The sequence below is a fragment of the Halichoeres trimaculatus genome, unplaced genomic scaffold (genome assembly GCF_033239565.1).
Source record: "Halichoeres trimaculatus isolate MK-OKI-2021-1 unplaced genomic scaffold, fHalTri1.1 fHalTri1_scaffold_4, whole genome shotgun sequence".
Classification (NCBI taxonomy): Eukaryota; Metazoa; Chordata; class Actinopteri; order Labriformes; family Labridae; genus Halichoeres; species Halichoeres trimaculatus.
The window spans coordinates 32,199,757-32,227,187 of NW_027437182.1; the positions used below are offsets into that span (position 1 = coordinate 32,199,757).

A 27,431-nucleotide genomic window follows, 5' to 3' on the forward strand; every position below is an offset into this window, starting at 1 on the left:
GCCGCCGCTACGTCCTGCGTATCTGAGACCAAAGCAGGTGAAGTCATTAACGGATTAATTTGCCTGATGTACCGGTTTCGAGAATAAACGATGTCACAAAAAGCGATAAATTGGACATGTACAGCTATTTTACTGTTTTACTCTCAATATATATTTGATAGAAAAATTGGGGAAAAAAAAAAATTAAGACGCACACGCAGACGTACGTACCTGCGTCAGAGCCGCCGCGGTTACGGACGGCGTGCAGAACTCTCTAGAACCCCTTTTACACCTGAACTTTGAGACGGGAAACTGCGAAACTTTGTCTGAGGAAAGCTAACTTCTGTGAAAATCACCGGAAAGAGACCTCAAACCTCCTTCTTTTTGGAAACGCCGACCCATTGGATCCATCAGCGACTGAGGACACCTGACCTGGTCTGATATGGAGTTCAGGAGACCGCCTCCCAACCTGGGCCAACTGCTGCCGGGGCTAGCCGACCTGATGACTCGCCGCCGTGCAGGTTTGACTTTGAATCAAACTTGTTTAATAAATGATTTATGACAGCTTCTTATTGACGGGCCTTGTCACAGACTCTTTAAAGTTTCCGGGACAGAAATCTGAGAAACTTTTTCAAACAAACAGAGAAGTTCACATCGTCTAATTATTTCTCTGACCAGGGTCAGACCGAGAAAGAGTCGACTTTCACTCCACCATTTTTCACAGTGAAATGATTTTTATCGATGGATGGGAATGACTCAGTTATCCAGGGAAAAGGGGGAATGTGTCAACAGTTAGTGTAGTGGTTTTAGCACATGATTATTTTAATTTCAGGGCGTTAAACTATTGAATTTTCACCGAAATAGTAGAAAAGAAGGTGGAATCCCTTAGCCATTTTTTAAAATGCGATAAGATTTCATGTCGTTGCCATGGAGACGATAAAAACGTCAACCTGTTGAGACCATACGCTGAGCTTTTATTGTTATAGTTTATCGTGTTTTTAACAAGTTAATCTTATAAAAAGTGAAATTGAGTGTTTTTGGACTTTGAATTGTTGTTTTTACTCCTCACACAACATGATGTGAACACTCACTCGCTCTTTGCTCGTTATAAAGTGTTTTGTTTTGAAGGGGAATCGAATGAATAGAGATGCGGCTTTGTATGGTGTCATCAGGATGAGCTTCAACACGGGCCTTGTTATGCAGACCAGAAACTAGACTTTACATAAAAATTAAATTTTCATAATCTGTACAAAATAAGACTGAGAATGTCCGTCAATTTCTAAACAACAGGAAAAAAAACTGTCAATTAAGATAAAAACTGGAAATAAATTTGTTCTGAAGTTGTTGAAAGTAGATTAATGTAATGACACTTGTAGGGCAAAGCCTGTGAAATACATGACCATATTTATTCAGAGATTTGTAGCGTAAACAATAAAGTCTTTGATGAAGTTGTCTGAAGGAGATTCTGCAGCTTTCTTTGAGCTTACTCTCTCACATCTGATTGATTTGACTTCTTTTTATCCTTTTCACTTATTCTTATTCAGGAAAAATAAATTCTGATATTGTGAAAAATGATCTTAGATCAACACATTAACATGAAACTATTCTTCTAACATTTTGAATGAAGGAAATACTCAGTGTGTGTGTGTGTGTGTGTGTGTGTGTGTGTGTGTGTGTGTCAGTGATGGAGTTGAGCTGTGAGAAGTTTCTGCAATATGAAAGTTTCTCTGTCTTACTCAGATTGTCCCTCAGCTTCAACAAATATTCAGTCTTTAAAGTGAAAGTTCAAATTTAAACCATGTTCTGAAACGCTCTGACATTTTCTCTCCAGATGAGAACGTGGTCATGGAGCGCCCTGAGGACACAGCTGCAGGGGCTCCCCCTCCCCTGGTCAACAACGATGACGTCATCCCACAGCTGCCCGTCAACCCACTGCACGAATGGGCGTTTGATGTGGTCCTGGAGAGGTTCGACCTGCAGCTGCCTGACGTGGAGTTTGATGAGGACAGAGACAGTGACGATTCAGGCTATGACTCCATGTCTGAGGATGAAGAGGAGGAAGAGGACATCAGACCTCATAGCCCCCTCATGCAGGAGATCCCACCTGCTCCTCCAGCTCCTGCTCCTGTCGATCTTCCTGTCGGTCTTCCTGAACTTGCAGGTCCTTCTGACCCTGCTGGTCCTTCATCTGGTCCTCCAGGTCCACCCTATGTCCTCCAGGGTCCAGAAGAGTGTGCCCCCTCCACCTCCGGCCTGGGCTCCTTGAAGAGGCGCAGGGAGGAGAGCAGCCCGGAGCAGGTAGGTCTGAAGAGAGCAAGGACGGCTGGTGAAGAGAACCCCGAGGATCCAGCTCCTTCAACGTCAGGCCTCAGCTCCGGCTCCAACAGGAGGTTCTGGCACCATCCTTTTCAGTCCACAGGATGGAGCGACGACAGCGACTCTGATTAAGACAGAGAGCCTGTTTACTGCAGGAAGGGAAAGTATACACACACACAAACGCAGAAACACGCACACAAACACTAACAGAATATCTCATTTTATGGTTGAAATGTTGATGTTTGTTCAGGAGGTGAGTATCTGTTAATGTCAATGTTTGAAATGTTCATCACATCTTAATGAACAGAGATTGTTTTTCTTATTAACTGTGTGTTTCTTCCACTAAGTGAAGGTAAGTTAGAGATTTGCAGGTGGTACAGAGGTAAGGTATGAGTACTGAAACAGAAAACCCTCAGACACTCCAACATCTTCTAAAAATAACTCTAATAATGATTTAAAAAGTCACCATTTATCTAACTCTGTTGACTTCCTCTCTTGTTCTACACCAGGAGAAAGGATGAGGACCAATCAGAGCAGACCAAGGATGGATGAGCTCAGGACCAGACGCAGAGCGGTGTTAGCTTTTCTTTGAATGCGCTCAGTGAGTGAATGTTATCATTTCATTTTCTAATATCAGATTCTATCACACGTCCTCCACGAAAAGAGAGTTTTAAAAGTTGTGCTCAAAGGTTTCCTCATTGTTTTCTTTTGCAGCTCAGAGAGGAGGATATTTTCTGTACACTCACTCAAATTTTCCTACAGCATTACAAAGTGTTTTCGGAAAACTGATATTACAATCAAATCTTCTTGAAAAAATGAAAACAGCTTAAATTCATGGTTCATGGGATGGTTTGTTTTCTTAATCTGTCACAGGTCTCACCCTGGAGTGTTTGGCACCTGGACCTCTGGTTTCCAGGGCAGGGATAATGGACCCTTTTTTCCATATGGATGGACCAAATGCAGTGAGGAGGACCTGGAGGAGAACCAGCCAAGCAGGATTTACGGAGGATGTCTCAGGAAGGCTCCTCCCATTCATGAAACATGGACGAAAAAAAGTAAGTAGGAGCTTCTGATTCTGATCAAACATCACTTCTTTCATTAAAGCAAAGACTTTCTGACTAACCCCTCTCTGTCTCTCCCCGTCTCCTGTGGACGAAGAAGGTAAGGAGCAACTTTTCACCTGAAATATAAATGTGATCATTTAAAGAGTTTCTGTCTGTCTTACTAACCCTTGGATATCTCTCTGTCTCTTCCTCCTGAGCGACGGGGATTCACCGCAGATGAAGAAGGTAAGTACCAGCGTCTGACGTGAACCAAGTGATGTTGGAGAGATTAGACTGTTTTTATTCTCAACATCAGAATGTGTCTCTGAGAGATTTTCTTCCCTGTATTACTGCTCTTATGTAAACCTCCTCCCTCATTGAAGTCAGCTCCCTCAGATGCTGGACCTGCGATAGAGAGCTTTGAACAACATGACAATGACCCACTCTTTCTGTGAGCCAGGATATTTTTTTAATTTGTTTTCTTTATTTGTCTCTTTCAGTCCACTGAGCTTGGTGATGAAGACTTTAAACAAAAAGTGTTGAACATGTTACAAATGTTCATGTTCCACTCTTACTTGTTGTAGTATTGAAAAACAAAAACAAACAAAAAACAAAACAAAAAAAGAAATTAAGAAATAAAACTGAAGATAAAATATTACAAAAAACAAAAAACAAAAAAAAAACAAAACAAAAAAAAAAACAGTAACTCCGCCATGGTGTCTCTTCTGGGTCACTTTTGCCGGTCCCAAGCCCGGGTAAAGGAGGAGGGCTGTTATTTTCACTTTAAAAAACAAGGAGTCTGAGGCCTGAGAGTGCAACTAGAAACTTCATTTGAATTATTTTATTGAATTTCAAAAGCATGATCCAAAAAGTTAATTTAATGTTTTTGATTTTTTTTAACCTTGAAATTGTTTTAAACCTACTTAACCAACTCAACACTCTACATTCCAAGAATTCATAAATATTAAATTCAATTTCAGTTCAGAGTGGCATGCCCAGGTCATAGTCTAGTACCATGAGGAAGACTAGTTAAGCTCAGATTCAGGCTTCATCAGGCTTGCTTTAAACTTCAAAGGACATTCACACCTCTTTTGTTTAAACACACCCTCCAGTGTCATATTAAGACCATAGAAATTAATTTATGATCATGTTTTGTAGTTTGTCGAACGTATCATCTGACTTTCCTTCACAACACTTTGGGGCTGACTAATAACTGGGTCACATTTGGTCACAACAGTTTCCTGATGTTTCCTGGACTTCATAACTACCACACATGTAAACACAAACTGCTGTGTAAATCCAATTTCAGGTCATGCTTTTCAAATTCAATGAAATAATTCAAATTCATTCTAAAGTGGTGCAAATCTCCCATGTTATCACTTTTTGTCTCTCCAAATACACTGTTCCTCTCTCCTGCAGGGACTATGACAATTACATTCAAATAAGCAATTATGCAAATAAGGTGAAGACATCGTGAAGCAACTTCTAGCATCTTTATACACTGCAGAAAACTTAAAATCTTATCAAGTGTTTATGTCTTATTTTCAGTAGGAAATGTCTTTTTACATTTAAAGTGAGAAACAATCACCTGACTAGTCCAGAAAATGTCTCTTTTCAAGTTATTTAAAGACAAAGATGAGGTTTGGATTGCTTGTAACAAGGAAAAATAAATCTGCCAATGGAACAAAAGAAAAGTTACTCACATTAAGACATTATTCTAGTTTCAAGCAAACTTTCCAGCAAACTTTCGTATTCTATTGGCAAATTATTGTTTATTAAAAAAATCTTTTTTGTGCAAATATTTTTTAGGGAAGTATAGGCTTTTTTAGGGTTTAGGGTGTAAAAATTCCCTCTGTTACATACAATCAACTATTTATAGCAGGAGAAAAAAAAGAAAAATAAGTTCAAAATGTAAAGTTTTTAGTGTTTACAGCAGGAGCCGTGTCTTTTTTCACCATTTAGTCAGTCTGTATCGTTAAAATCCTTCCTCACCAATTTAAAACTGCATCAGATACATTGTTATGCAGACAGTGGAAACCTTTTCTGACTTTTTTTCTCCAGTACACTGAGATCAGACCCAGTACAACTTTTAAACCAGCTGGATGCTGAGAAGTAGAAAGGCCTGCTATTACTGTCAGTTGGTCAGCTGCTGACAGTGAGGAGGAGGAGGAGAACCCACCAGACCAGCTCAGAGGAAAAAACACACAATTTAAAGCCCCAGAAGGCTCCACGGTTGACAAGAGATGCAAAATGGAAATTTTTTGACTTTTATAAGGGTTCAAATCCTTTGTTTTGTTTCTGTCTTCAAGATGAACTGATTAGTGAAAACACAAATTTCTCTCCAGCATTACAAAATGCTTTGTATGCCTGATACTACAATAAACAACAGTTTGATTTATCGTAAAATTGTATCTGCTTTTGGAAATTTCTGGTTGTCTTTCCATCTCAAAAGAGTAACACAGGAGTCAAACAGAGAGAAGACACCCCCATTCAACAGAAATGTAAAATCCAGTAGTAAAGAGCAAGAGAGGGGATTAAAACATCTAAAACAAATAACCATACTTATTGTTGTTTTTGTTGTTTATCCCATTAGTGTTATCAAAATAAAAAGCCGTGGTCATCAGTGTAACCATGGTAGTTACCTGTTATCTGCAGCCCTCCAGCCCTCATGATAAATAGAATAATTGTTGCATTGTTTCTGGGTAATTGAGCAGAGTAACACTGCCCTGAGACAGAGCCGTTCTCTTTGATATAAGCTGTGTTCATGGGTCAGATGCTTTGTTTTGTATGTGTCCAAAGTTTCACTCACTCTCTGAAAGACCAATATTTATCCGAAGGAAATGGTGATGAAAGACTCTAAAAATGATGCGTGAAATCCCATTTCCTGATTAAGTAGAAACATTAAAACAACAACAACAAAAACACTGTCTTTCAGCTTTTCAGTTTTTTCTGTTCAGAGATTTTTGAGGCTGTAAAAAATCAAAGGAAACCTTTTCAGTGTTCTTATCCTTTGATTTTATGTTATTTCAACAAAAGGCTAATGTGCAATAAACGTTTTTGAAGTCATTGTTGGGTTTTTCTATGGAAGTATCAGGTTATCATTTAAAGAACTCTGGCTCCATCTACTGGTTGATAATTACACCATCACTCTGGAAAGTTAAACTGTGTTTGCAGTCAGTGAAGCATGTTATGTTCGGATTTCTATACAGATAAATTCATCAAATCGACAGCAGTTAATCTTTCTTGTAATCCACTTACTCTGCATTTGACCTTAAGCATGATCTGCCGATGAGAAATACAGTTATCTCTTTATACTGTGATGAAAAATACATACGTTGCTGATTTGTAGGGTTAGCAACAACAACAACAAAAACAGTAAAAAATCTCATATATAGACCAATGAGTTATGAAAGATAAAAAGTGATTTTTGTTGTAGTTTGCTTGAATTTCTATGTCTTCCATGAAGCTAAAAAAAAATGAAAAGTACAAAATTTACATCCTCAAAACTTAAGTTATGACTGCAAATGGTTTGACAAGAACAACACAGTAAAAAAAAAATAAGAGAGAGAGAATTGGCCAGTGCTCTTTCTATAACTATTTTCATAACTTTGTGGGTCAGAAGTTGAACATTTTGCAGTTTGAAGTTCAATGAGTGGTGTAGATGAGCAGCAGGAGTGCTTATTGCATCATGCTTTGCCATGTTAATCTGCAAATTACCAATGAACACTCTGACAAGCACAAACTTACAGAAGTAGCGTGCATAACCCTAAGGTCCTCAAATTGGGGGACATTGAGGTTGCCCAACAACAAAAGGCATGAAATGAAGCACTTATTATTAATCTCTGAGCCAGTGACAAAAATACTAATACTGACACCTCTGAACCAATTTCACAAGCGTTACTTTTGTTATGACACCAGAATAATTCAAGACCATAGATCATGTGGATACAGATATACACTTTGTCACTTTGGGTGTGACATTTTTTGTTTTACCAGAAACCCCCGAAAAAGGCCAGGTCTTGAAGGGTTAACATAGGATTGTTAAAAAATTTTATTTTAGAGTCTTATTTAAACCTAAGATCTCTATTAACTTTTTTTTTGACAATATGCATGCAATTTATTTTAAAACAGTTGACCACTTAAATATAAACCCTGAAATTAAGGTATCAAATCAAGATAATATGACATTTTCAAAGGGACATGGGTTTATTCTTGCACTTTTAAATCAACTTTTACACCCAAACTGCTTTTTGAAAACTGTTAACCCATTGATGTCTGTTGGCACAAATTTGGGAGATACCCCGTCAGGTCTTGATGCAGCTGAGATGACCTTTGTATCCTACTATTGCCCATTGAATCATGTTCTACACATACCAAGGATTGAATCAAATGCACCATGTCCGAGTATATTGGTCAGAGGGTGAACTTGTTTTATCTATACACATCATGTAACTTAATTATAACTATTGTATCTACTATAATCAAATCAACAATCTCCCTCAATTTAGCATCTGTAAGAATGCAAGAAAAATTTTCCTTTGAATATAATGAAGGATTAAATGTGATATAAAAAAAATATAATTAAAGAATAATTAAAAAAAACTATATGATGATGGCCCCTCAAAGTTCCAAAGTAGATATGACATAATGGTCTTGAAGGCACTTTTTGAATAAAAACAAAAAGTGCAAAGGGGAAAAAGAGAAACGAAATGCTCCTAAAGGTCCCTTTTTAGAAAAACCATAGTGTCACTTATGCTCTCCCACATACAAGAAAAGCTACTGTGATAGAGCTCCTAATAAGCTCCAAAACACAAGATCTGAGTGATATCATAAAACCTAGTTTAAAGTTTATCAACAGCATTTCCCTGATTTAAACACAGAATAGAAAATAGATGTATGGAGCAAGGATGTACTGAAAGTTCTCCTTGGAAGTCAAGTGGAGTCCACGAGTACATCAAATGGATCACCTGACGCTGAAAGGGATAGACGATATGGCAGGAAACATTACCCACACTTTTTTAGCATGGCTCCTTAGAGTCTACCAAAAGAGTTAAAGATAGGAGTCTGTGCTGTACAACTTTTACTTCTAACACCATTCATTGTGCTGGGGGCACAGAAACAGTCAAAATCTATGATCTAAAAAAGATCAAGACATTTGGCACACATAAGCTGAAATAGCTTACTCAAAACAGCAATGACCTTCGGTTTCACTTATTTAATTAACATAAATTGACAAAGTCACGTGTTACCAGGTTTAACACTGCATGCGTGTGTAAGCTTCTGAGTAAGCAGTGATTTCCAAAGTAACGTCTCATTTTATGTTTGTTTTATATTGAAGGATGCAACATAACTGGCCAGCTTTGGTCTAAATGTAATGTGTTAAGACCCTGATGTTACTTTTATTTATTTATTTACTAATTCAATTTTTTTTCCACTCAGTAGTGTTTGGGGACAGACATTTTTAAACAATGATGATAACATTAATATTAGCAAAAAATCGTATACAAATACAGCCTGAGCTAATCTAAAATTTAGCAGAAACAAAACAATAAACACTGTATTTGATTGTCAGCACTACTGTTCACATGCCCATTTTCGTTCACTTTCTTCTCTTCTTATAGTTATTTTGTCTTTGTTTATACCACTTATCGCCGCTATGCGTTTTTTTGTCCAGCAGATGGCGCTGTATATCTTTAACTGTTTTTATTGGATTCATGTAAAGCCAGCAGGGACGAGAAAGAAAAAAATCCACGAAGAAGAAGAGCAGCTGGAGGGTGTGATGCTACTTTCAGGAACAAGCTTGTAGAAGCTGCTGCTGCAGAGATTTCTTTAGTCTTGACTCGTGTTTCAGGATTTCTCTCATCGTCTTCTCTACCATTAGTCTAGAAACATTCATGGAGGTTCGGATACTCCGGATCCAGCCGGCGAGGTTCAGTGAAAAGAAGTTTGATTTAGAAATGCGGAGAAACCACCAGCTAAGATATTAGACGTTAGCATGAGCTTTACGTGGCTCTAAATTGATAGTTAGCAGAGATGCTAACAGTGTGGGATGGCTGTTGACACTTTGAAAATCGGTTAATGGCATTAAATTACCACTTTAATTATCTTTTTATGTCGATTTGGATGAGCTGAGCCTCCCATTGACTTGTTGTTGGCTAGCACGTCGTTGTTCTCCCAAATGAAGTAAGCTCCTTTGCAGGATTAGCATTTAGCAGCTGATCTGTTTGGGTGTATTAGCGGTATGGTTGATCTGGTTGTTTGATGGGGCTTTTACGGATCATGATGCCGCCCAAGATCCAGCTTTTGGCTGTTTTGGCGTTTGGAGTGGCGATGCTCTTTATTGAAAACCAGATCCAGAAACTGGAGGAGTCAAGAACCAGACTCGGTAAGACTAAGGAGTTTAACTTTTTTCAAGCGCATCCTGTGACTACAGTGTATTCATTCAGAGATTGGAGGAAGCAATGACCATGTAATTTAACGAGTACTGATTCACGTCAAGTCAAACGGTACCATGTTTCGCATCCTTTTGACTGAGATAGTGGAGGAGTAGGTGATTTTCCATATTGGACATAAACACAGCACTGTAAGTTTATGAATTGAAAAAAAAAATTGTAAATGAAAAACTTTGAGATTTTATAAAACAAACCAATACACCCATACCCATCTGTAGGCTTTCATTCCGATGCACTCAGGTGAAATGAAAGCTACCTACCTGTACGTTTGTTGATGTCTACTTTCTGGTGAAAAGAGTTAATCAAAAACCCACTGGATTAATTTCAGATTCAGGTATAACATGTTGCTAGTACACTTACTGTTCTGAGAGACTGTAATTTTAATCCAGTATTAACTCTTAATTGTTTGTTTACTTTTCACATGTATTGTAGTTATCATGATATTGAACTGTATAACTGCCCAAAGCTGACATCTCTCATGTTTTAAAGAGACCCATTGTGACACATACTTTAACGTGAATCAACTAGCTTTTCTTATCAACACATCCTCATCTGAGATCTTAGTGATTTCAGCTGTATCAGCAGTGGATCAATTTTAAAGGAAGGGAAGATGCTCAAAGCCCCATATTAGAAGAACTCAAAATTTAATATTTAGTGTATTTGGTGTTCTGATCTGAATACTGTTTATTTTAAAACAGATTACATGAGATCTTATAGTTTGTGTTGCAATTTCAAATTGGTTTCCCACACCAAACCTGGCACCACCAGCCTCCAGTCCTCCCTGCAGGTTATCTTCAACATGTTGGTGCTTGTTTACTCCTGTCAAGACACATGCTGTGTCTCAAATCAGATACCTCTGTACACTTACATGAAGTGCACTTCATACACTCTGTAGAGCAGTGCACTCATTTTTACTGGGTAGCATTGTCTCTAATCAAATGCTGCTGAAAATGATGATTGCATCTCACAACCATTCCCAGGCTTTCTTCTTGATTGATTGCTATTGTTTGATCCGTTACTGCCCCTTTAGCTGGGTAGCCAAGATAACGACAACTGAGACCGAGACGTGTCCAGCGTTGGGCTCATGTTTTGAATGTACAAGATATATATATATATATATATATATATATATATATATATATATATATATATATATATATATATATATATATATATATATATATATATATAGGTCTATATGTAATAGACTTTGGCTACTTGCCAAAAGATGACATCTATGATCTGTGCTTGTCTACATCCAGGTAGTAGAGCATAATAGCATCATCATTTGTTAATGACCTAAGCTACAGTCCTGACTATCAGAGGCTGTGCTGCAGCTCTGACACAACTTTTTACTGGCATTTCAGCGAAACAGTGAAAAAAGGTAATAACTAATTCAACAACAAGTAATATTTGCCTAAGTTGTATTAAGAATTTTTAATCTCTCTTTTTTTATGACTTTAATGCTGTTGTGGACCTAATGGGTTTGAATGAAAGTGTGAAGTACAGTAATTCTAATGAAGTTAAAGTTAAGTTTACCAGTGTGCAAATCTCTGATTGGTACATTTGTGGGGCTAGTTGAGCTTGTGAAGCACTTCAGTCCGATACAAATTCCTCCAAGAGGGCAATAATGTGTGTCACATGGAATCCAATCATTTTAAAATCATGCTGATGAGGCTGTAGGGTTTTATGAAAAATACAAGGATGTCAAAAAAGTGCACTACTTTTTTTCCATACTGTCAGTGTGAATGCACTTATGTGCTTAAAATAGTAAGTTGAAGTACCCAAGTGTGTGTGTGCGTGAGTGCATGTAAAAAAAATGAAGAAAAAAAAGTGGATGTTCAAACTCTATCTTTTAAGATACACTCCAGTGTTTCCCCTACCATTGTATGGGGGCGTCCCACCCTGCCAAGGCTGTAAACCTGGGGAAAACACTGCATTTGAGCGAAAATATTAATGGAAGAGGCTGTTTCTAAACTTAGCACAAATGTGTATCTTATCTTTGACATGCTCGCAGTCTAGAGGTACCAGAAGCTCAAAACAAGAGCAAATAGCAACTGTTAATAACCTGGAAGTTCCACGTTATGTGGTACCAAATGTGGTACCATTTAAAAGTGAAATGAGGAGGCTTTCCAACAGTATAAGATTTATGGTCAAGAACCATTGTTACAACACAATTAATCTATTAAACACACATTCACAAACTGTTTGGGCTAAGTTTACAAGATGACTTCTTTATTAGAGCTTATTAGAACCGATGCCCGGTACCTGGCAATCGGTATTGGTACTCAATGGTACCAACTATCAGTACTTTTTTTGTGTTTAAGTGGTAAAAAATATGAATTCGTTTAATAATAAAATGCATTATTTTTCAATTTGAAATATTTATTCTTATATATAACCTATAATCTATTATATAATGATATATAACCTTATAATGCTGTGTTTATGTCCAGCATGGAATATCGCCTACTCTTCCACTCCCTCACAGTCACAAGGATTTGCTAGGTACCTAAACACATGGTACCTTTTGATTTGTCATGAATCGGTACCCGGTATTTTGTAGAGGATTCGGTTGGAACCTATAAAAGTACCTGATTCAGTACCCAGCCCTAGCTAGGCGATTACTCTAAAAATAATCAAAACCAACATTTAAAGCTTCTAACAGATGTAAAACTGTCATGTCAATGATTTCAATTTTTCCCCTCTTTTAATTCCCCCACTACTAATGCACCATCTCCTTAAAATGCTGATAGCACAATGCAAGCAGCTTATACCTAAAAGGAAAACAGTGAAGTACCTTTATTCTCCATTAAGACTGCAGTTAGTGTTAATTTTTTTTTTTTTTTGCAAGAAATAATGTTTTTCTTTTCTTTTCTTTTAAGGAAAATTGGATTTATTTTAATTCACTCAAGCATTTCTGTTATTGCTGATGTGTGTTTTTATTCTGTTGTTTTTTTAAAAAAAACCTTAAATGTTTATCTGTGCATGTTCATTTCAGCTTCTAACTTCAAATTACACAAATATTTTCTGAGATGAGAGCGGGATAATCAGGCATCATTGGAAATAGAGGCAGAAGGTTGAATTTATTGTGGTTTTGATTTTTGCCAGAATCATCCAACCCTAATCTGTAGTGAATGGGAAATACTTGATCCAGAATTCTCTTAATTTGGCCTGATGATCGTTTACACCTTCACATCTGCTTTAAAATAAGTGGCGGGTGTAAACACCACTCCACATCAGTGATGTAAACTGGTTTAACAGATCGAGGCAGATTATTGTAAAATCAGGGCAGGTCATTGACCCGTTGTCAGGAGTAGCATCTGATCTGATTTCATCCTGCACAGTGACATTGTTTGCTCCTGTGAGACAGGATATGTGGAGTACTGCACTTTACTAAGAGAGAATACATTTTATAATTAACAACAAGATACAGAGCATTAACTAACAGCATACATATTTAGTCTTTAATGCCTTTAAGAGAAGAAAAATTAATTACAACAGGCCAAAAGAGCATCCATCTGCATTCACAGGCAGTGACAGAGTGACAAACATCCTGCAGACACACGGCCTCTCTGATGGTGTCAGACACTGAAGGGCTGCTGCAGCGTGTCTGCATTATGCTGAGTGACACACCGCCGTTCAGAGAGACACTCACAAGGCCATTCCTGTAATTGGCTTTAATTAACATTGCAGCAGAGAAAAGGAGTGGGAGAAAACACTTTTAATTATGCCTCCTGTCAATGTTATCATCAAAGGCTTAATTACTACTCTCAATGTTATTGTGTTTTCTTGTTTTTCTTAATTAAGGCGAGCTAACAAGCTTCACTGGCCTTAATTTTAAACTACTGGTTAATTTATACAGCAGATGTACCTTTGTCTTAGTCTTCATTATTTTGTTAGTGGCCTCACACCTGCTGGGCTTGTTTGGGTGAAAAAAAACAAAAAGCATCAGCTAACTTTTAGCTTGCTGAAACGTGAGCCACAGAGAATGGAAACATCATTGATAGTTCTCACAAACGTAAATATGGACTGTGATCAGGAACTTAACGGCAGCATCCTGCTAAAAGTAGTCAAGCGAAACACAAGCAGAGACTCCGGTCCACTTAAATTTCATCAGTCAGATCTCTGCAGATTTTCTTTTTGAGCTCTAACATGATCTTTATCAGGATAATCAGAAGATATGTTTTTTTTATGACCCCCTTTTGGTTTGATGCTGAATCTCCTCTGCCTTCCTTAGTCTTATAATTAACCCCAGAGATCTACCACCCACTTTTACAGGTTCAAAATGACCCATCAGGGTTTATTGTTGAAGGTTTTTAACAAAAGTATCTCTCTCACAACCTCTCCCAGAATCACACAGACCAGGTGATTAAAAAGTAAAACGCAACAGAAGTTTAGGAATTTAGCTTGGATTTGTGTGAGGATTCTTTCAGATTCCCTTCCTGTTAATAAAATTAGGGTTTCAAAGATGACTCGCAGAGTTAAATCCTCTCCAGAGGTGTCCGTCTCTCCATAACCAAAAGTTCGGGACATTACCAGCTGTAAATTCACTAAATAAAGCAGCTTCATGTCATTAAACTGTGTTTCCAGGCCCTCTTTGGCTTCTGAGGCCGCCAGGTGAACTTCGTCTTTCTTCACTGCTGACAAAAATGATTCATTCTTCTTCCTGGTTTCCAAATGTTTCATAAAGAAGATGAGGCGTGTGCGGTTTGCAGCCCCAGCTCTGCTTTAAACAGCTCAAAGTGACTGAACAAACACAGTACTCTAAAAGATCCTTCTAAATCTCAGCCTGTCTGATTTTTTTTCTTTCAGAACGCACCATCGCCAGACACGAGCTGGCTGAAGTGGATCAGCGTCACAGTGAGGACTCTGGCCGTGAACTGCCCCCACTGGCAGAAAAGGACGACATGGTCATCATCTACAACAGAGTCCCTAAGACGGCCAGCACCTCCTTCACCAACATCGCCTACGACCTGTGTGGGAAGAACCGCTTCCACGTCCTCCACATCAACACGACTAAAAACAATCCGGTCATGTCTCTTCAGGACCAGGTAACACCAAGAACACGTCTAGATCTTAATCAGTAAAACATGAGTCTCCGCTTTACTTTTCTCAAACCTCTGCTGCCAATAACAACCGCTGGAGCTACACTTCACCTCCACAGGCCCATTTCTGTCACGATGCTAACAATACAGCGCTCAACACCACAAAGAAACAAAGACAGAAGAATCTGTTGTTGGCATAACAGAAGCTCAGCTCATGACAGGCTTGTGGGCGCTTTGATCGTCGAAACTAAAACACTGGAATTAAAAATAGGCTATTGTTGTGACCACAGTCGTTACATGAAACAGCTTCACATAAATCTTATTACTTTGATTTAAAATACACAAAGACCTCCAGGGTTAAACCTCACCGGCAGTGTTTGTTGCTGAAGTCTCAGATAGAACTTCTGTTTCCATGATGTTGGAAAGCAGTGTCTGATGTTCAGATCTGTTGACTTGTGCAGAGGAGTCCGTTGGGTAAAAGGGAGGAAACTTAACAATAATGTAGCTTCACTTAATGTCTATCAAGTTATTTAAAGGTTACATGATCTGTAAGCAGGCCAACATTTACTGAGTAGCTGAATTTATAAAAAGATTTTTGTAGAAGACATTTGTCAGAAAGGGATATTTAATTCAGATAACCTTGAGTTTGATGTGATGTAAATCAAAAAAGGAGGAGATTCAAACAAAGACGTGCCATAAACTCCTGTCAATCAACTGCTGTTATAAGATTGTTTTAAATTACACAGGCACATAACAGAAGTATGAGCGCTGCATACTGCTCCTGCAGAAGTTAAAACACTGTAGCATTAGCTTTATGCTAGTTTGCTATGAAGGCAGGACAGGCAGGGAGGTTTGTTATGTGAACAGCCATGAAGCAATCATTTCTGCAGATCCAGTCCAATGATTGGTTGAGCACACTCTGCCTTTGCATTTCCAGACTTTTCCAGAAGCTATGAGACCAGAACCAGAAAGGAAGTTGACAGGCTTAGATTATTGGTTGGACCCTCTTTTGGCTTCTTTGTGGCATAGATTCAACAAGGTACTGGAAACATTCCTCAGAGAGTTTGGTCCATATGGACATGATAGCATCACACAGTTGCTGCAGATTTGTCGGCTGAACATCCATGATGAGAATCTCCCGTTCCACCACATCCCAAAGGTGCTCTATTGGATTGAGATCTGGGGACTGTGGAGGACATTTGAGTACAGGGAACTCATTGTCATGTTCAAGAAACCGGTCTGAGATGATCCGAGCTTGATGACATGGAGCGTTACCCTGGTGGAAGGAGCCATCAGAAGATACAGTGATAATAATAAAAATGCATTTTATTTAAAAGCGCCCTTCAAGACACTCAAGGACGCTGAACAAGATTAAAAAACAACCACAGTAAAATCAACAATAAAGATAAAATCAACAGATAAGGATCAGGTTTGGGAGAGGAGGTAAGTTATTGTCAAGTGGGGTATTCAATCCTGAACAGGTGGGTTTTGAGTCTGGACTTGAAAAGAGACAGGGAGGTCAGGCTTTGGAGGTCTGGAGGAAGAGAGTTCCAGAGCTGGGGAGCAAAACGACTGAAGGCCCTGCTCCCCATGGTGCTGAGGTGGGCAGAGGGCACAGTGAGGTGAGTGGAGGATGAGGATCTGAGGGAGTGGGCTGGAGTGGCGATGTTGAGGAGGTCAGGCAGATGTGGGGGGCGAGGTTGTGGATGGCTTTGAAAGTATACTGAAAGATTTTGATTCTATTCTATGCTTGATCTGAAGCCAGTGGAGGTGCTGAAGAATGGGGGTGATGTGATGGTGTGAAGAGGTCTTAGTGATGATGCGGGCAGCTGAATTCTGGACCAGTTGGATTTTATGGAGTGACTTTTGGGGGAGACCGAAGAGGAGGGAGATGGGTACACTGTGCTCATAAAGGGATGGACATGGTCAGCAACAATACTCAGGGAGGCTGTGGACTTTAAACCATGCTCAGTTGGTACTAAGGGGCCCAAAGTGAGCCAAGAAAATATCCCCCACACCATTACACCACCAGCAGCAGCCTGAACCGTTGATACAAGGCAGGATGGATCCATGCTTTCATGTTGTTGACGCCAAATTCTGACCCTACCATCTGAATGTGGAGCAGAAATCCAGACTCATCAGACCAGGCAACGTTTTTCCAATCTTCTATTGTCCAGTTTTGGTGTTACTGTGTGAATTGTAGCCTCAGTTTCCTGTTCTTAGCTGACAGGAGGGTCACCCGGTGTGGTCTTCTGCTGCTGTAGCCCATCTGCCTCAAGGTTGGACGTGTTGTGTGTTCAGAGATGCTCTTCTGCAGACCTCGGTTGTAACCAGTGGTTATTTGAGTTACTGTTGTCTTTCTATCAGCTCCAACCAGTCTGTCCATTCTCCTCTGACCTCTGGCATCAACAAGGCATTTTGTCCCACAGAACTGCTGCTCTCTGGATATTTTCTCTTTTTGGGACCATCCTCTGTAAACCCTAGAGATGGTTGTGGGTTAAAATCCCAGTAAATATTCATAGACATTTAGGAAACTGTAACAGTGACTTATTGTCTCATCTTGTCTAAGTTCTGGTCTTAGTTTGAGCCCTGCTGGGGTACATACATAGGCTTACATTGACTCTTTGTGCACACATTTGAAAAGCTCCAGAGAGTATGGGTGGCATCAGCACAGCCTGTTTCACTGTCTGCCTTTGTATGTGTATCAGTGCAGCTCAGGACACATAGTGTGAATGCCTCAAAGCTAAACTGGTGTTATTTCTGGCTGCTGGTGCCAAGGTAATATCCTGTCTGCTGTCTCACAACAGGCCAGCCCCTCCATGCTGCAAACAGTCTGCACAGGGTGAAAGACTCCGTCAGCTGGCACATTTCACCACACGAACACTCAGATTTTTATCCAGGAACAGCATTTAGCCTGGCTGAAACTGGTCGGTGTGATTGAGTTTGTCATGTTTTTACTCCCTCAGAGCTCAGAGCGTGCGTCAAACATAAAGTGGTATAGCGACACGCTGTTCTGGTTTTGTTATTAAGAGGAAAAGAACATCAGGTGGTTCCTTTTCAACTCATTGACATGTCCACCTTGTTAGGGTTTTAGAGTTATAGCACTGAAACATTTCATAAATTGGAGTAGTGTGATTTGTGTTTTATACTTCTGGCTACGGGCTGAATTTCCATTGCAGAAAGCAGAACGCTACGTCCTCCTCACTTTTTATATTTTCACCTGCCCAGTTTTCATGGCTTCATTCAGATATCTATTCTGAAATCACTACAATTAGACTGAATGCTCCTGATGCTTTCACGTTTGCTGGCCTCAGCATTCGCCTTAAGGAATTATAAAATCAACCTTAACTTTGTGGAGGAAATAAAGACTGCTGACTGAACTAAGACTGAAGATGCTTTTTTTCTTCCTTTCTCTGAATGTTTTATTGGGGAAAAAACAACAACAATGCATTTTTATTTTTTATGTGGCATTGTTAATGTCCAATTTCATAAAATGTACACGTTAAGGATACATCTCAGAGCACCGGGCTGTGAGTGAGACTAAACAGATAGTCTGCTCACCTTCTGGACACTAAACTACAAACTGAGTTTACAAAGAAATACATCAAATCTCAAGAAGTTGTCTTAAAAAAAGGCAAATTCAAAAGACAAAAAAAGACAAATGCAACAGTGGGTAAAGGTTCTCTTGGGAAAATGTTTTCAAATCAACAAAACAAACATTTAACTTCCTGCTAAAACATCCACAGAGGGACAGATTCTTGTGTTGGCTTGAAGCAGTTTTTCTTCCTCTTCTCTGCTGATCTGATAAAAAAATGCTACAGGAGTTGTTTTCAGCTATTGCTGTAGCTTGCTTCCAAAAATTTTCTCCAATTTTTTTTTTTAATTTTCTAGTTTGATCCATGTCCCACTTATAATGAATGATTAGTACTGTCACTGCAGCTGTCACCAGGGGGGGCTCTAAATGTTTTGGCCTCACTACCTGGGAGCTGTCCATTAGGGAGGGGTACCGAATTACCGACCAATTTCTGTCAAAAGTACCGAGTACCGATTCATGTAAAACCAAAAGGTACCATGTTTAGGTTGTGACTGTAAGAAGAGTAGGGGGAAGAGTTTTCCATGCTGGACATGAACACAGCATTACAAGGTTATATACTGAAGAATAAATATGTTAAATTGAAAAAAAATTATTATTAACAGATTGATTTTTTTTTCCACATCAACACAAAAAAGTACTGAACATTGGTACTGTTGAGTACTGATACCGATTGCCAGGTACCGGGCATTGGGACTGTATCATTCTAAATGTGAAAGGTACCCATCCCTACTGTCCTTCTTATGCTCTATGACAGAAACAACAAGTATGGATTTAAGGAAATATTGATCAACCTGATTATTACAAGAACTATTTTTGGGATATTGTGTCAATCTTTAAACTACCCTTTAATTTTAGATTTATTGTTGAAATTTAGGATGTATTTTTCTCTGAACGAGGCAAATGTTCATTCTTTGTTGGTGATGTTGGAAGCCACAAAGAAATCAATAAAAGCAGAATTAGAAAGCATTGAATAAAATGTAGATAAACATTTCTAAGTGTTTTATTTTTCTTCTTTTTGCTTTTCCAAAATGTGAATAAAGATTGGGACTGTTGAGTTAGTCTTCAGAAAACAAGAATTGTACAGTCAATAGAGTGTTTTGTCCATCATGATTCCCACCGGCTGAAGTTTCTGTCTGTATAATCATTACCTTTGTTTGCAGGTGCGCTTTGTGAGGAACGTGACCTCTTGGAGAGAGATGAAGCCGGGCTTTTACCACGGACACGTCGCTTATCTGGACTTTTCAAAGTAAAGCTTCTTCTTCACCTGTAATACCATTAATATCCAGTTAGCGGATAAAGATACAGAGTGTATTGATTTCTGACCTGTGCTTAGTGTTGATTAATAACATTGTTGTGCTTATCTCACTTGATACGATTATTCAAGAGGTAATTCACTTAATGGTGTATCAGTTTGTTATACCCTGTTAGCTTACAGTCGGTTAGCTTACTGTCTGTTAGTTTACAGTCTGTTAGTTTACAGTCAGTTCGCTTACAGTCTGTCTGATGAAACATTTGCTGATGGAGCTGGTGATTTGTACAACAAATGTTTCAAATGAGGTAACAACCGTTGTCTTCTTCAGATACAGCGCAAAAAGTAAGCCCATGTACATAAATGTGGTGCGGGACCCCATCGAGCGTCTGGTGTCGTATTACTACTTCTTACGTTTTGGAGACGACTACAGACCCGGCCTGCGGCGAAGAAAACAAGGCGACAAGAAGGTGTGTGTTTACAGTCTTATACGCTGACTGACTGATCATGAACACATGAATCTGACGTCTTCTACTTTGTTTCAGACCTTCGATGAGTGTGTGTCATCAGGAGGGTCTGACTGTGCTCCTGAGAAACTGTGGCTGCAGATCCCCTTCTTCTGTGGGCATCACTCAGAGTGCTGGTGAGTGGGCTGCACCTGACTCATCACAAGCCTCATTACGAGCACATCACAATCTGTGCAAGTGCTTTTAATCTTTTGCAGTTTGTAGATCACAGCAGTCCTGCTGACGTTTTGGTCAACAAGATGTTCATAGACATATTGAGATATGAAGTCATAGTAAGGAAACCACATGTATCAAATTAAAACCAGATGTAATTATCGTTTTTTACTTTTTTAGAAAATCTTAATCAGGTGTTACCTTTATTTCACATCCCCTTTTTTTGGTTACTTCACTGTGAAGAAAACAACTAACCACTTTAAATACAAATAATATTGTGTTTACTGCTGGTTTGCTCTTTGTTTCAGTTAGCTTCTCTGTAAAATATATATCTCACTTTTTTCCCTTGAAAAAGTTTATCTTAATATTTAGTAGGAAGCTGCGATGTGCAATCCCAGGTCTGCCCACATTGTTCAAAATGCTGATAATAATAGACTGAGCCTTTTAATTTCATTGACCTTTTTTTATAACAACATATAAAATAGTGAAACTGACAAATTTTATTATTGTACAAAAAATGTGTCCAGGTTATGAATTTGGTGACAGCAATGCATTTCAAAAAGTTGGTACATGGATGAAAGAAAAAGAAATGTTGAAAAGTTGTGTCAAGCTAAAAAAAAAAATAAAAATGGAAGAATATCTCTCAACCAATGAGGTTAATTATGGACTAGTTAATAACACGACTGGGTATAAAAAGGACTCTCCAGAGAGGCTGAGTCTCTCAAAAGGAAAGATGAGATGAGGTTAGTCGCTCTGTGTCGCACTGTGTGAGCAAATAGTTCAACAAGTTCAGAATATCTACAGATGATCATATCGTTAAAAGATTCAGAAAATCTGTTAAAATCTCTGAGCAAATAGAGGGGGAATAAAACCAAGACTCTGCATTTAGAACAGACATGACTCTGTAGTGGAAGACACTGCATGGACTCAAAATCACTTGGGCAACACAGCTCATGGTTGCATCCACGTATGAAGATTTAAACTGTACCAAAAAATGATGAAACCAAATAAAAACATGATCCAGGAACACCAGGGATTTCTCTAGACCTGAGCCTGTTTCAGGTGGACTGATGGGAAGGGGGAAACTGTTCTGTGGTCTTAATCAAAAACTGGCATTTGTAATAAAATGAACAATCTTTATTATGCCTATTCAGAGGTTGAGTTAAACTAAACACCTCAGAGTAATTGGCCAAAAAAATGACTGACACCACTGTCTCAACCCACAGCTGGTGTCAGTTTTCAGAGAGATGTGCTATCAAAGTGTGTGACTGGTGAATCAGAGCTTGGAGCTAGGAGACAGGGTGAAAGTTTACACAAGGTTGAAGAGAGACCTCAATCACAAGCTGGAGACAGAAGCTATCCTTCTGTCTGCCAGATAAACATACATCAACCCTGAACATATGACTAGATTAAAAGGCTTAATTACGCCAATTACTTTAAAAATATATAAAACATTCTCTTTGGAAATCATAGACCCTGTGCCCTCTGCTCTGAGAGGAGAGGACACATCTAGTGTGTTTAATCTCAGATCTGAGCCAGCATCCCCAATTCTGTGGGGATTTTTTAAGTAACACTGGGACAAGTATGTCAACTTCATTAGATTTGGGTTGTAGTTTGAACTTAAAATGAGACTTTAGGGCATTTTATAAAAAAAAAACCCTGCAGCTTGTAGCAGCCCAAAATGATAACCAAATAGAGGTAAGAGATCTAAATGATGATGTCGTCCCTAAAAAACTCAAAAATCAGCCTGAACTGTTTTAAAGTTAATCAAAGGGATTCTTTTTAAATTTGTTGTATGATTTTATACTTTTGTCAAAGACATGCCAACAGTAAACAAAGTTGAACTTAAAACAGTCACCAAGATAGTGTCTGTTTCTTTGACTTTGACAGACCGTTTAACCTTAGCTCTGAAATAAAACTAAAGATAGCTGAAGATATTTTGAGAGCTTTTAGCTGACAGTGGATCATTCAAAATCAGGAACAGTCCTGAAGCCTTAAATGTTAGAGCAGACACAGTGTGAACATAGACTGACCTGATTGTTTCCATGTGCTGTTCTGTGCAGGAACGCTGGCAGTCGATGGGCTCTGGAGCAGGCCAAGTACAACCTGGTGAACGAGTACCTACTGGTTGGAGTGACGGAGGAGCTGGAGGACTTCATCATGATCTTGGAGGCAGCTCTGCCACGTTTCTTTAAGGGGGCCACAGAGCTCTACAGAACAGGTACAGACACACAGCTCCACCTCACAGTGAACCATTTCTCCTCCATCATCTGTGAAGGAACATTTTTCTGTTTGTGGTGTCTGAGTGAGCTCTGCAGGCACTTTAAATGATATGAAGTATTTATGTGTCTGAGGTCGTCTAGACTGACAGGCTCATTAAACTCTCTGATGTCCCTCCAGGAAAGAAGTCCCATCTGAGAAAGACCACCGAAAAGAAGCCCCCAACCAAAGAGACAATATCCAAGCTGCAGCAGTCCAACATCTGGAAAATTGAAAATGAGTTTTATGAGTTTGCACTCGAACAGTTTCAGTTTGTGCGAGCCCACGCCGTCAGGGAAAAGGATGGAGAACTTTTTGTCCTGGCGCAGAGCTTCTTCTATGAAAAGATTTATCCAAAAGTGAACTAACAGTGCAGCTGGAGGTCTGAACATTCCTACACAGGGACTTTGTCAGGACTCTACTCGAAGTCATTTACACTGGGAGGAAAAAACACCAAAACTCATCAAGTGATGCTGGAGAAAGAGTTTTCTGGGATCAGATTTAGAGCTTGTTACAGTACAGAAAATCCCTCTTAGACTGCACAGAGGAAATTTTATGAGGAATGTGTCTATTTTCTTTTTTTTTTACTGCTAGTGCAGCTGTTGAGAAGACTTAACACGGATAAATCTAATCTAAATGCTGAAAAGGATCCACGCCCTGAGAGGGTGAAGTAGTCTCTGAATGTGTCGAAAAGCCCAAACAGAAGCAGACTTTCATTTCCTCTTCTGTGTTTGATTTTGGCCAAGACCCTTCAAAATAAAAGTCACACACTTCCTCAAAGTTTAAAACCATATCCAGATATTTTTTAAAATATTCTCCACTTGAACAATCACAGAAATGTTTATCTTTTTACGTTTTGCACTCTACATTTTAGATGCACAGTTTCTTGTTTACATGTTTCAGATCTTAAAGCTGTTCTGAAACTAAAGAATCAGAGCTGCATTTGTATATACAGCGTAGTGTATAAACATGCAGAGACCATGTTCAAGGACCAAACAGGAGCAGAAGATAACAGATCTGACCATTGCATCCTTTGGTGCGTGACATAGTTTTTTAATCCGCTGAGATGTTCTCAATTTTAGACATATTAATGTATCATATCAGTGTTTTATCACAGAGATATCAAAGCATCTTTTATAAGACTGAGAGCTGATGTTTCACTCTGCTTAAGGACCACAGACTGAGAGCAGGTGGTACTAATCAAACAAGGAGTAAATGTTAGGTTTACAGGGTTTACCTGAGCTTTGACTTGGCCACAGGGTCCTTTTCATTAGACAGAGAGCCAGAGGTCAGAGGTCAGAGGTCAGAGGTGGAGTTGATAGTGCCTTTTATTGTAACATTCAAAGAATTTCTTTTTGTCATTTCTTTCCAGTGATCCCACATTCATTTTCTCTCCTTTTTTTGTCTGTAATTTTATGAGCTGCAGTTCCTGTTTCTGTTCTGTTTCTGTTCTGTTTCACACTTAATTCATTAACAACTGAAACATTAACACAAATTAAAATGTCTTGCCTCATTTTATGCTTCCTGTTTTCTCAACAAAAACTTTTGCTAGTAGCTTTAGTTTGATCTGAAGTCATGTTTCTTCTAAAAGACACAAATAAACAAGAAGTAACCTAGAACCACTTTCAGCTGGTTATGTGCAGGTTTAATGCTGACTCAGGATTTGCTCAGTACTCCAACGTGTGACTCAAAAATTAATTTAAAATCCTATTTTTCTCAAACTGCCTGAACGTTAATTCTTTAGTCTGAATAAAAACACAGTAGTTGTGTCCAAACAGTATGTAGTGTTGATTTTGTATTATGACAATAGCTGTCACTTAACCAGAGAAAATCACCTTATAATGCTGGTTTTAGATCTATACTTAAATAAAACATCATGCTTTTTAATCGTTCTGTAGTCAAACATTATCATGTTTTATGCAGTGTAGCACTTCTTCCAGAAACCTTCATGATTCAGTAATTTGGTGGCCAGCTGTTTGGATCATTGTTAACTGGTTGATCACACACAAACAGTGTTGTGACTCATTGTGAGTAAGCTAAATGCTTGGGGATAAATGAGTATGATATAATGATGCTAACATCATGTTTGATAAGAATCCCCTTAAATCAGCATTATTCATGAGTCGTACCAAACCCATGAAGGATAATGTTTAGTTTTTTCTTCTTTCCTTTAGCTGCTGTGAGGGGTAGGTGTCACACTATGCAGTTTGAAGCAGGGTGAAGAAAAACTTTCATACTTTTCCCTGACAAAATTTAGCGATATGTAAAAATGTGCCTTTTCAAAGAAGTAAATTGAGGTTTTAATGTTAGAAAACATAACTTCAGTTTGTTTTATAGTCATTGGTCAAATTGATAGGGTACCCCATGCTGTAGTCTGTGTAGCCCTCAACGTGCACCTTGAGTGAAGCCACACATAAAATAGACAAACAGTACAAGCCTCTCTCTGTCCTTCCTTGTTATAGTTGCTGTTTGAGCAACGTCAACGCGATTCTACTTCAGTATAACAATATATTTACATAGTTCACAAAATATGAAAAAGCAAGCTGAAAACATAGGGGAACCAGGAAAAAGCTGATCTGACACTCTTATAGACAATGCTCTTGTGTGTTTCGTAGTACTGCAGAGCAACATGGACACATGGACACAGAAGTGTGGAGTGCTCACTACAGTAAAGGATCAACACAGGAGTATAAATGCACAGTGCAAGATAAAGCTTAGATAGAAGAGTTATCACTTTTTTCCAGAGGGGGCGCCAGAATCAACACAAATATGAAGTTCCTCAGAGGGGCTTTAAGATTTAACCAAACAAATACATTAATAGTTTGTTTAATGGAGATATCTGTATCTCTGACTACTCAGCATGATTAAAATCTTCTTAAGCTCCAGAACCATGCACACCTTACCCCCTCCTCTAAATAATATGATTTTCCAGGACTTAAATATACAAAACTTAAAGACTTACACAAAAGAAGCTTTCATTCCTTACTTTAGTAGCCATCTGGGCTATCCTCATAACACATGCCAGTGTCAAGGAGTTGTGTGTTTAAAAGCCTAATCTCTGCACTCATATCCTGTGTTAAAAAAAAAAAAAAGGTTAACAAAGTTTTTTAACCACCAAGATGACATCTCCAGATGCTTTGTGCTTATCTTCTTTAATTTGGTCGATGTCTTTCATTAACCTCTCTGTGTTTTAACCCTGTAAAGCCTGACCAGACACCAAATAGTGAGAACATTTTATATGATTTTATTCTATATTTATTTTATTTTATTTTATTTTATTTTATTTTATTTTATTTTATTTTATTTTGTTTTAATTTAATTTAATTTTATCATTTTGTCTATGATATATATTTTTTGAATCACATTCAATAAATCGGGCAGTTTTGGCAACTTTTCTAACAAGGCTTTTAAAAATGCATTTTTTCAATATAGAAGAAACTAATTTTAAAAAAGGAACATTTCAGATGTTATTTTTGCCGCAACTTCTTGAAAATAAGAATTAAATGAAAAAAAAAAACAAAAAAACAAAAAACTGTGTGGATGATTTCATGAGAGCAGCCACTTTGAAAAGGGGCAAAATACAACTTCAGCTGCCTGTAGTTGGAGAATAATCCTCAAAAAAAATTAACAGATTTTTAAGAAAACTATTTTGTAACATTCAATCGTCATTTTGATTAGAGAGCTCAATGAAACTCATGTATCAAATATGATACATTTAAGCTAATAATAGGATTAACATCCCTCTTAAGTTTGTGCATAGTTTTCCTCCTGTCTTCTGTCCTCTGCTGGTGACTCGTACGGTGATTTACCATCAACTGCTCCATAGCCTCATGTTGGCAACTGAAATTTTCCACACTGTCAACAGGAAGAGCTGAAATCCTTAACTCCATATGAATGCTCTGTACTTCTTCCTGTGGCCTTTTTGTGGCATGACGTTTGTGTGCTCTGGTCTCCCCTGGTGCTTTTCATCTTACTATTCATAATTAACAGGGTTTTGTCCAATCAGAATCAAGTATCCAGCCCAGCATTGATAACTACGACAGAGAGCAAAAATCCCTCACACTTAAAAAGCTTGGAACAAATATTTCGTCTGTAAGCTCAGGTTGACAGAGTTATTTTTCAGGACTGTTTTCATACTGTTTCCTGTTTCTCATCAATCTCCTTAGATGTGATGAATATAATGACCACCATTTAAATGTAATTGTTTTTGTAGGTCTGAACTTTCTTTTTGATTCAGGATGTTTGAGTTGGAGTCATTTTTTAAAACTATTTTTGGACTCAGTTTTGAAGTTGATCCTGATCAGATAAGAGGTTTTATTTCATAAAGTGCATGTAGGAACAGACTTCTCCCATATGTGGACAATTAGGCTTGTTTTTGCACCCTTTTTGGCTCCCTTGCAGGGATTTTCGTGAGCCCAGTCACTCTTGACTCAATTTCTCGTCTTTTGGCTCCATAATTACAGAATAATTGCCTCGCTATATCTTACTCAACAGGGAGTACTTAACCACTGAAACCGTGAAATAACAGACTGGGAAGGGATGATCTGCTGAAGTCAGCGCTATTACCGACTCTTGCCTCGACTCTCTGATGGGAGAATAGACAGGCGGGAGGGAGAGTGTCTGCAGGGAGAAGCACTCGCACGCTCCACCAGTCCACAGCCTGTTCTTGTGTCTACACAGAGACAAGCACAAAGGCCCCAACCCATATTTGACGCTTTGTGGCCATGGACACAAGGAGAGGCCGCCCGTCTCAGAAAATAGAACTCAATTAACAGTTTAGCTGCAGGCATATTGGAACATTGTTTCATTA

At 38.6% G+C, this 27,431-nt stretch overlaps 2 protein-coding genes across 2 annotated transcripts; both read left to right on the forward strand.

The window, feature by feature from the left end:
• Positions 1-230: 230 nt before the first annotated feature.
• On the forward strand, positions 231-3,344 carry LOC141789511 (uncharacterized). The gene is made up of 3 exons (XM_074668935.1): positions 231-500; positions 1,811-2,896; positions 3,169-3,344. Exons 1-2 carry the CDS (start codon positions 422-424, stop codon positions 2,425-2,427), a joined length of 696 nt encoding a protein of 231 aa, XP_074525036.1. The 5' UTR covers positions 231-421; the 3' UTR covers positions 2,428-2,896; positions 3,169-3,344.
• A 5,735-nt stretch (positions 3,345-9,079) lies between these two features.
• hs2st1b (heparan sulfate 2-O-sulfotransferase 1b) lies at positions 9,080-24,359 on the forward strand. Its single transcript, XM_074668819.1, has 7 exons — positions 9,080-9,723; positions 14,606-14,844; positions 19,594-19,679; positions 20,014-20,152; positions 20,228-20,325; positions 22,426-22,583; positions 22,763-24,359. The coding sequence occupies exons 1-7, from the start codon at positions 9,600-9,602 to the stop codon at positions 22,987-22,989; spliced, it is 1,071 nt and encodes a 356-aa protein (XP_074524920.1). The 5' UTR covers positions 9,080-9,599; the 3' UTR covers positions 22,990-24,359.
• The last annotated feature ends 3,072 nt before the right edge of the window (positions 24,360-27,431 follow it).

Excerpts from the sequence above, each read along its gene's own strand:
- LOC141789511 (XM_074668935.1), top strand. The coding sequence starts at position 422 with ATGGAGTTCAGGAGACCGCCTCCCAACCTGGGCCAACTGCTGCCGGGG. Across the intron at positions 501-1,810 it reads GATGACTCGCCGCCGTGCAG|ATGAGAACGTGGTCATGGAG; the intron begins GTTTGACTTTGA and ends TTTTCTCTCCAG.
- hs2st1b (XM_074668819.1), top strand. The coding sequence starts at position 9,600 with ATGGGGCTTTTACGGATCATGATGCCGCCCAAGATCCAGCTTTTGGCT. Across the intron at positions 14,845-19,593 it reads TCATGTCTCTTCAGGACCAG|GTGCGCTTTGTGAGGAACGT; the intron begins GTAACACCAAGA and ends CTTTGTTTGCAG. Across the intron at positions 19,680-20,013 it reads GCTTATCTGGACTTTTCAAA|ATACAGCGCAAAAAGTAAGC; the intron begins GTAAAGCTTCTT and ends TGTCTTCTTCAG.